The sequence below is a fragment of the Monopterus albus genome, unplaced genomic scaffold (genome assembly GCF_001952655.1).
Source record: "Monopterus albus unplaced genomic scaffold, M_albus_1.0 scaffold3.1, whole genome shotgun sequence".
Lineage (NCBI taxonomy): Eukaryota > Metazoa > Chordata > Actinopteri > Synbranchiformes > Synbranchidae > Monopterus > Monopterus albus.
This window is the reverse complement of record NW_018127883.1, coordinates 935,816-945,926: the sequence shown is the minus strand read 5'-3', so window position 1 is coordinate 945,926 and position 10,111 is coordinate 935,816. Positions and strand designations below refer to the sequence as shown.

General features: G+C 38.7%; 1 protein-coding gene across 1 annotated transcript; it reads left to right on the top strand.

The window, feature by feature from the left end:
- Positions 1-4,580: 4,580 nt before the first annotated feature.
- On the top strand, positions 4,581-9,680 carry LOC109962247 (protein phosphatase 2, regulatory subunit B, delta). The gene is made up of 10 exons (XM_020603785.1): positions 4,581-4,774; positions 4,977-5,051; positions 5,563-5,660; positions 5,787-5,952; positions 6,048-6,160; positions 6,260-6,437; positions 6,544-6,708; positions 7,114-7,283; positions 7,790-7,881; positions 8,022-9,680. Exons 1-10 carry the CDS (start codon positions 4,768-4,770, stop codon positions 8,299-8,301), a joined length of 1,344 nt encoding a protein of 447 aa, XP_020459441.1. The 5' UTR covers positions 4,581-4,767; the 3' UTR covers positions 8,302-9,680.
- Positions 9,681-10,111: the final 431 nt, after the last annotated feature.

Below are 10,111 nucleotides of genomic sequence, written 5' to 3'. Positions count from 1 at the left end.
ACCTGCACATACAAGTGTTATGAAAGTTCCCCGTGGCACTCTGCTCTTCTGACATGGATTTGAAGACTTGCCACTTTATTAGCTGCTAAGCCCCCAATACTTGTTCTATATAGTGTAGGCCTATGTTATGAGCTGGGATCTCATTGTCTAGCGTTATTAGAGGAAGAGTCTGCAGCACTCCCTTGTCCCCCTGAGAAAATAACCTGACTCTTTGAAGGCAGGCTACAAGTGCAATTTAACCCATCTTATTTACAATATGATCTGTTACAAGGACATCACTGCTGCAAGGATTCACATCTAATATATCCTCAATGTGATTCTTTTCTGTTTTCATTGATATTGGGTTTGATGGTCACTTGAGCCTAAAAAAAAACTATGAATTTGTCAAGTTAGAGTAGATATGGAGATAACCTGAAAACCTTTAGTGATCTACACTACTTCTAATTAAGTATTTTCATATATATATATATTTTACGTGAAACTAAGGAAGTCAAAATAAATCTCCTGCTTTGTGCTTAAAAGTTAAAATAGCTAATAAAAAAGTTAATGACTAAATGTGAGTGGATATGGGGCTCATCATGATATGATCAACATCAGCTCGGGGAAAACAAGCCATTTGTGATCATCACTTGTGTCAGCAACACACACTTATCCTCCAAAATGGAAATGATCTATTGGCATTGAATAATAAGTGCCATAGTGCCATCTAGTGCACAAATTTGCACACTGAACAATAACCGTCCCTGTGTGTGAAATATACACCATACACTGTATCTGACATACGTTGTATATAAGAGGTATAACTGATAAAGAAACACTGAAAAGTAAAAGACAGTGTACTATTTACACTGATCACATGTGTGCTTTAGTGTGAGGTTTAACTACACTGAATGACCACACAAACAATTTCCACTCTTGGGGGAAATAAACAAGGAGATAAAGGTTTGTCTTCCAAGCTAGGTCTCAGTTGTGGAAAGCCACAAGGATAATCTCCTTCAGACAATGAGACAGCGTTAAAGGCTGTGCATACAAATTATACTCTGCCATCTAAATTACAAAGACATGGCTGGACCTCCAGTCATCAGGCCTCATATCTCACTCATCGAACCTCCTGGCTGTTAGGTTGCCAGAGGATGCTACAGAAACAACAGAACAGAAATAATAAGAAAAAAACACAGGAGCCAAAACAAGAGTCTTGAATAATTGATTGTGTTTGTCTTTGCTGTTTGTGTGTGTGTGTGTGTGTGTGTGTGTGTGTGTGTGTGTGTGTGTGTGTGAGAGAGAGAGTGAGTGAGAGAGAGTTAAGACTGAGGGTCTGGACAGAGCTTATGCCCCTGAGCAGAGCAGACACATCCACTGGCCAGTGGTTTGTGTTAAAACTGTCTGATGATCCAAATATGGGGGAAGGGTACGTTTGTGTGTGCAGGGTGCATGTGTATTAGTATTTACGTACATGCCTCTGTGTGTTCATTCAAACTGAAATAGATGAGTGTATCAGCGGTGTTTCGTTTTATCACAAACACTTTAACATGATGAGGCCATGTTAAAATCAGGACTGTTTTCGTATTCACTTACATGAGGTAAAATGAGTTCGGGATTTCCAGGATAACACAACTTGTTGTTAAACAGCACTGGACTAGGTGTGTTGTAAGATGTTAAAAAGTCAATATACCTTCATTTTGTCTGTGTTGGTAATGAGCCATATTTTCTTGGGAAAATGGTTGCTTCTCCGGAGGCACCATGTCTACTGAATGTGGCCCTGATCCTGGATAAAACAGAAGGCTCACCAATCAATCTCTCCAGGTTGCCCACAGCCAGAGAAAGCAGCTGCACCACATGTTTGCCTTGCGCGATAGCGACAAGTTAACATACGGGCAGCACAGTAACCATCCACAAGCAGCCTCTAGCTGTCTTATAATGAATTCCCACAGGGATGGGGAACTATCAGAGTCAGTGGTGTTACTGGAGGCTCGGAATAAAGTCAACACCTCTCCTTATACCTGATGAAGCTAAGGCACAGTAGAACACACACACACACACACACATAGTCATAGCCACAACAATGAATTTGTAAAAATGTGAAAATTTTAATGTACACAACAGTTAAGCTGTATAGTTTTTTTAAATCACAAATTAGACGAAATGTTTCACCTTCCCACAGCCATGAATAAAACAGTTTTTTTCTGTTGCTTTATTTTAATAGTGAACTATTAGTAAAGGCAGCAAATTCTTTCACTTTAATTTACTAGTATTATAGCAAAAGCAGATGTTTAGAGTACAGTAAGAAAAATTCAAGTACAATGAATAAACCAATTTCAGTAACTTCCTAGAATTTAAAAGCAGCATTTAGTATCCTTTAATCTAATTTGGCCATTAGTGTATTATATACCCTAATGGGTATCCACACTTTTGTCCTTCCTGTATCCAAGGAGTAATGTAAACACTGCCTCAGACAGCTCCACATTTTGTTACATTTAGTCAGAGGATTAGAGCTATAAAAGCTAAAACTGCAGCAAAGCCATTTACTGCTGTGTGTAACTGCCCAGGGTTGCTAGTTTAGAAGTCAAGGTTCAAGTGGCTCTTACTGTAAAATACTGGTTTTATGAAGTGCTGGTTTTAATTCAAAGCTAACATTCCCTTATCTACTAACTACAAATGAAATCAATACCCAAGTATCTGTTAAATGCTTATTGTGGTTTAAAGTTACTAATATTTAGCATTTTAGCAAATACCTATCAAATCTATAATTTACATAAAGTGAACATAAGAAATGCCCTGTGATCAGTAATGCCACAGCCTTATGTATGTCATATGAAGTCTTAGATCAGCCAACATATACCATTACTGCTGGTCCACCATCATACTATACATTTCTGTAGATATAGATAGTACTTCTAACCTTCAGGCCTTTGCTCTACTTCTCCCCAAGGGATGCTGTGTGAGTGATGAGAGGGATGTGGAGCTCAGGAGGTACCAGGGAGAAGGTTTTGGTCAGATCTGGTCCAGGTCTTCGCCTGTTTATTCACTTGCCACCTCCAGGACAATCTGCAGATTGATTTTCCTGGAGAAAACCAATGAAGGCGCTACAGAAACAATGCAGTCATTGTGTAGCAGGTATCCAGACCTCATAACCAGTAATATAAACTGAATGCATATTACCTTGGTTTAAAAACACCTAAAACCAATAATATTTGGTTAAAACAAACATTATAATGTGCACTTTTCAGACCACTGTGGTATTTAAAGATAAGGAGAAAATTAGAATATAGGGGCAGCTTACCAACTTGAAACTTCATTTGACTTTTTTGTGAAATAAATAATTTTTTTTTATCAACTGGTGCACATAAAAGTAAATTCAACATATACTTTATCCAGTGAAATGTGGCCTAGATATTACACATTCTCACACTTCATCAGCATTTTCCTTTGTTTCCTATTTTGGAATGTGACTTTTTTTACTGCACAATCAGCCCCTATGGGCAATCCAACTCTCACCCTTCAGAGAGCACAGTTTACAAAAAGACAAGCATAAAACAACAACAACAAAAAGGTACAGCTATAACATCTATTTCTGTATAAAATTTACACCATGATTTTGAGCTCTGCCACAAAAATATAAATATACTTTTTGATAAATTTTGAGCTGAATATATGAAAAGTTCTTTCTTTAAAGCAATAATCATGATTTTAAGAAAGCAATACCATGTTATTGATAGCATTCGCCGAAAGTGCTTGATTGGCAAACTATTTAAATCATAACAAATGATCAACAAAAATTACTGTCTGTAGGGGAAAACTTAGTAGATAGATAGATAGATAGATAGATTTCAGCTATTGATTTCTAATACTGCAGGTCAAAACTTCAAACTTTGAAACTAAAATGTTTAATTTGACCAATATTTTTGTTTGCTTTAATCAGGCTTTACAGACCAAGGCACAGAAGACTAGAATACCAATATATTAATACATAAGACCTCTGTTGTTTGTGAAATATGGACAGAAAAGTAGGTGGGCTGCATGTAAGTAACCCCTGTAGGTGAAACATAACCAACAAAATCAATTAGATTTTTATCATTTCTCCACTAGATGTCACCCACTGACCGTGCACTTTCCCCGCCACACACCTTTTAGCTGAGACCATATGGTTGGTCCACGCTTCATATCTAATATCAGCAACAACCAAACAAACAATAAGAACGTTTTATAATGAATAGTTTAATTTTCAAGTACAAGTTAATGTGTTTTAATTACTTGTAGCCTATTTGTGGACTTAGCAATTACTCATGTTATGAGAATTACATATCCAGTTTATGAATAAAAGCCTAGAAAAAAATGCTTATAAAGCGCAGCTATATTTTTTTATTTGATTTTGTTGGTTTCAGCTTTAAACATAACCCTGATGTGCAGGCTTAAACGTTATCTGTCCCACCCATCAGAGGACAGCTTGGCTGACTTTAACAGGCTCAGTAAGCACGTATTAATATGTAATGCCACGAAATAAAGTCGAATGCATGGAAAATGCAGACTAGAAGCATACTTTACAATATGATGCTCAGGAGGATGGATGGAGCATGTGTGCATGACGTCATTTCTCCATGTACTGTGCGCCATTTTGGAAGAAAAAAAATCACGGATAATTTCCGTGGTCTTGACAGCTCTGGACCGAGTCTTCACACTGATTGTGGATGTTATCTATTTTTCTGAGCAAGCCGCATTGGTTGATTAGGTATTGGAAGCTGTGTACAACAACAGCTGCTAGATGAAGCAATGGCGGGTAAGATACTTTTGAAGGAAGGAAAAGGGAAAGGATCCACCTCACTTGGTGTGTGTGATGGCCCGAATGAGCAAGTTAGCTAGCCAACGTTAGCTCTGGCCAGCTAGATTGTTAGTTGTCAAACTGTGTCACAGTCAGGTCATTTTATGGCCGGACGAAACGGAATCAGATTCAACAAACTAACGGTGTGTTCTTTTTGCAGGAGTTGCAGGAGGAAATGATTTTCAGTGGTGTTTCTCCCAAGTAAAAGGAGCGATAGATGAAGATGTTGCGGAAGGTATGTGGCTAACCCTTAGCTTGGCGGCTAAGTTAAAACGGTGGGCAGCTAGCTAGCTAGAAGGTGGTCTGATGATGATCTGTGAGTGCTACTTGAGATGCACGATAGCTAGACGTTAGCAGAGCTTTTCATATAAGACAGCTGTCGTGCTAGGTACTTGTCTGTAAATAACTTGCGCAAATGCCCAATTTTGTAAAAATGTGTGTCGCTAGCTGGTTGTGAGCTAGGTAGAAGCTAGGCTATTAAAGGGGAGCGACCGTGTCCATGACGTCAATGTGCTGCGTCCATAAATTGTCGAGTGACATCATGCTTGTTTTCATTCATTCATTCTTTAGTTACATACATGCATTGATAGATGTGTGTTGTGCGTGTCTAGCTGCCAGTGAGCAATCTCTTCAAGGAAATTGTTATTTACACAAAGGGCATGAACATAGCTGTCATCACATCCTAACCATCATTGTGAAAGATGAGCTATTAAGTCTGAATCAATCTGATTAATGTCCATTTTCAGCTGACATAATCTCTACAGTTGAGTTCAACTATTCTGGAGAATTGCTTGCAACTGGAGATAAAGGAGGCAGAGTAGTGATATTTCAACATGAACAAGAGGTAAGAGTCAAATTAAATGGCAGACAAGTACATCAACAGTATTTCCTTCAAAAATCAAATGCTGGCTGATACTCTATATACCTTGTAACTTGTGTTTGCAATATATGTATGTTTTTTTTTCTTCAGTCTAAGAATCGTCCACACCTGCGTGGGGAGTACAATGTCTATAGCACTTTTCAGAGTCACGAGCCAGAATTTGACTATTTGAAAAGTTTAGAAATCGAGGAAAAAATTAATAAAATAAGATGGCTACCCCAACAAAATGCTGCTCACTTTCTACTTTCGACAAATGGTAAGAGTTTTCTTATTAGTATTTAAAGCTGTGGGACTTGTTCTCTATCAGATAATCCTCCCTCTAAATCCTCCAGTCTAAACTTCTTTTGTCAGATAAAACTATCAAATTGTGGAAAATAAGTGAAAGAGATAAACGAGCAGAAGGTTACAACCTGAAAGATGAAGATGGACGACTCAGAGATCCCTTTAGAATCACCTCTTTACGGGTATTTTTAATCATATATCAGATCTGTCTCTTTTTATTAACAAGACTTTTTTTGTTAATGTAAAATCCTATCTAAAAAGGTGCATGTTATACATTTCAGGTACCAGTACTGATGCCAATGGATCTCATGGTAGAAGCAAGCCCACGGAGGATCTTTGCAAATGCACACACCTATCACATTAATTCCATTTCTGTAAATAGTGATCATGAAACGTACCTCTCTGCAGATGACCTAAGAATAAATCTATGGCACTTGGAAATCACAGACAGAAGTTTTAGTATCCTTTTTCTTCATCAGAATGCAAATATTAGATATGTGGCTTGTAGATCTCTACACTGCATCATAATGAAACATAAGACGGTTCTTTAACGGTGTGTTCTCAGATATTGTAGACATCAAGCCCGCCAACATGGAGGAACTGACAGAAGTAATCACAGCTGCTGAGTGCCATCCGCATCAATGCAATGTATTTGTGTACAGCAGTAGCAAAGGCACCATCCGCCTGTGTGACATGCGAGCAGCGGCGCTCTGCGATAGGCACTCAAAGTGTAAGTCCCTGCACTCTAGTATGTAATATCAAGTCAATTATTCTGTCTGAGGAATAATAATTGATTTGTTTTTTGATAGACTAATATTTTTTGAACAGTTTATCTGATTGGTTTTAGTGCTTTTCTCAATTTGTGTATTAGGTACTATAAACTGATTACAGTTAGGATTTTGACTTTTGGTCAGACAGAATAAATCTGAAGTCATTACTTTTGGATCTGGTAAATTATTTGTTTTTGTCATGCGATAGACTAAATATTTGACCGTTTAAAAAGAGTATTTGCTAATTATTAAAAAAGTGTCACTGCTAAAATAAAGATTTCTTGGTGTAGTTATTGCAGTCCAACAATGTCAGTGCTGAGATTTTAAAAATAAGAATCATGATTATCTTTCTATTTATTTATAAGTCTTTGAGGAGCCTGAGGATCCAAGCAGCCGATCCTTTTTCTCTGAGATCATCTCCTCCATCTCGGACGTGAAGTTCAGTCACAGCGGACGCTATATGATGACACGTGACTACCTCTCCGTCAAATTTTGGGACCTCAACATGGAGAACAGGCCAGTGGAGACGTATCAGGTGCATTAACATACTTGTCTAGTTACTTCACATATAAATAACATTAACCCTGTATGAGAACAAAATAAGCACAGCAGTGTTTTAAAAAAAATGCTCTCCAAGTAAAAGTATTAATTGAACGTATCTTATAAAAGCACTAAATTTTCGTTCTGTGATTTCCGCTGTCAGGTGTTTTCCACAAAGAATATAATAAGCCTGTCATGCTGCTGTGTACCTCTCACATGCAACTGTATATCTTTACTCCTCATTTTCAACTTTATTGAAATGCACATATTATAATATTTTTTTTATAAAAATATTGATCCTTTTGATGAATGGCAGGCAAGTTCCCTGTGACTCACACAAATAATAGCTTCATAGCTGTGTTTGGGTCAACTAAAGTAGTTCCATACTCAAGCCAAGTATTGAGTTAGCTGGATGTGCTCTTTTATACTCACACCTATCAGTGTAGGTGAATGCATCAGGTTCAAGTGAATATTTAGGCTAAGTAATATGTTTTGTTTCAGGTCCATGAATACCTTCGCAGTAAACTCTGCTCCTTGTATGAAAATGACTGCATCTTTGACAAGTTCGAGTGCTGCTGGAATGGCACTGACAGGTAAGCATCCTCACTTGTAGGACAACTACCAGCGACTGTGTGTTGTGTTCCTGGATTATGTAGTCAGTGTATCCATTACTAGTGACACTTTTTTTGTTGGCAAGTCAGTGCAGTCAATTTCATTTTCCTTTGTCTGGCAGTGCCATCATGACCGGTTCCTACAACAACTTCTTCCGAATGTTTGACCGCAACACCAGGCGGGACATCACACTGGAGGCGTCCCGGGAGAGCAGCAAACCACGGGCAACGCTCAAACCACGCAAAGTGTCCACTGGTGGCAAGAGGAAGAAGGATGAGATCAGCGTGGACAGCCTGGACTTCAACAAGAAGATCCTCCACACTGCCTGGCACCCCAAAGATAACGTGATAGCTGTGGCAGCCACCAACAACTTGTACATTTTCCAGGACAAAATCAACTAAAGATTTGGGGCTCCAAAGGATAGGGCTTTTACCATACCTGTGTAGTTAAGCCTACTACTTGTCTATCTGTATAAGAAGAAACAGCCTCGTTGTCCTCCTGGTGAAGAATTCGAAAGCACGTGTCTACTTTTTTTGCCACAGGAGGTTGATCCATAGGCCTGTTTTATTTTGAGTCTGAGCTTAGGTTGTTTTTGCCTTTGGCACCAGGGCAGTCAACATGCCCCCCTGACCCAGAAAGCCCAATTCAGGTCTAATTGATGGAATGACACTCTCTGGAGGTCAAACTCTTGAACGTTGGTGTTTGTGTTGACATTTTAAGCCTTCATTTCATGATTTAACAACAGAACTCTTGGAAGCCCTTAAAATGACGTCTTGTCAAAAGTTATAACATCATTGCAAAGATTCTGGGCCCTCTGAAGCACGGATTAATAGCCAAGAAGGCTAACTGTAACATTCCCCCCCCACTGGCCAAACTACTGTTGGAAGAGGTCATGAATTTGGAAAGTGGACTTGTTTATTTTCTTCCTCTTACTTTACCCCAGCCAATACGGTGACATAATTTCACTGACTCTTATCTACTCAAGTACACCTTGTCATCCACATAATAAAGGAAACTAAAACAACAGATGTGTTTTTAAATTTAGAAGTATGTATTAAAACATCTTTAATGCTTTGCATGTTTTTATGTTGTAGAGAGGTGGAAAAATGTCCAGTCACACCACTGTCTTTTGAGCAGATCTCAAGCAAACTTGGAAATACAGTTTGGGGCTACCACTTTTAGAACCACCGTCAACAAACAGCCAGTAATGTGTTTGTGTCGACAGATCCGTTTGTAGGTTTTGACAGTGTTTAAAGATGCAGGCTGGAAACTACATGGCACAAGATGGGGCCCAGGACAAAGAATGTGCAGCCTTAATACCTACTTCTATCAATGACAGCTACAAGTTATGTCCCCGTATGTTTTACAAACCTCATGTGCATTATTTGTAAATCCTATTTTAGAGTTTGTCCTCGTATACTGCTGCTATATGTGGCTGTCTATGAAAACGCAGAGGAGAAAAATTGCACACCATACAGTTTATGTAAGAAGAGCGCCTCTGGATCATGTAATAAGTAGGAAATTCAGACAGGCCTCATACATGTGCCCTTACTGATTTATTGGAGATGTCACCCAAATTTGAACCACAAATTGCAAATGTGGATCTTATATCTGTAGTTGTGAATGCAGGAATGACGGTTTACCTCGCAAAACATACTGGTGACATTAAAACAAACACGTAATAATGCATTGTCTTTGTCCATTGATTCCTAACATGGTGGCAATGTATTCACTTGTTTATTATTTTGACCAAAGTTCAATAAAATTTTAATTGTGTTCATCTGCATGTGGTCCGTTCCTGTGAGTCATGTCTGTACATGTTAATGCGTTTGTAAATCCATCAGCGCCATATGTGCATTTACAGCTTTTATTTAGTCAATACTGGATTATTTTACAATTATGATTTACAGTTTATTAAATTGAGCAATCAGTAATGGATCTCAATCTCATTAACACTACACTAATGAGCTAACAATCCCCTGGACTATACACACACACACACATACACACACACACAAATTTCCTTTATCCACAGCTGATCTAAAAGAAAAATAATGAGTTGCCAGTCCATCCATCCATCCATCCATTTTCCTCTGCTTATCCGGGACCGGGTCGCGGGGGCAGCAGTCTAAGCAAAGATGCCCAGACTTCCCTCTCCCCAGACACTTCCTCCAGCTCCTCCGGGGGAAATGCCGAGGCGTTCCCAAGCCA

What these genes read in the sequence shown, in the direction of transcription:
- LOC109962247 (XM_020603785.1), top strand. An exon ending in TTAGAATCACCTCTTTACGG is followed by an intron (nt 6,161 to 6,259) that starts GTATTTTTAATC and finishes TATACATTTCAG; the next exon opens with GTACCAGTACTGATGCCAAT. An exon ending in TGCTGGAATGGCACTGACAG is followed by an intron (nt 7,882 to 8,021) that starts GTAAGCATCCTC and finishes TTTGTCTGGCAG; the next exon opens with TGCCATCATGACCGGTTCCT.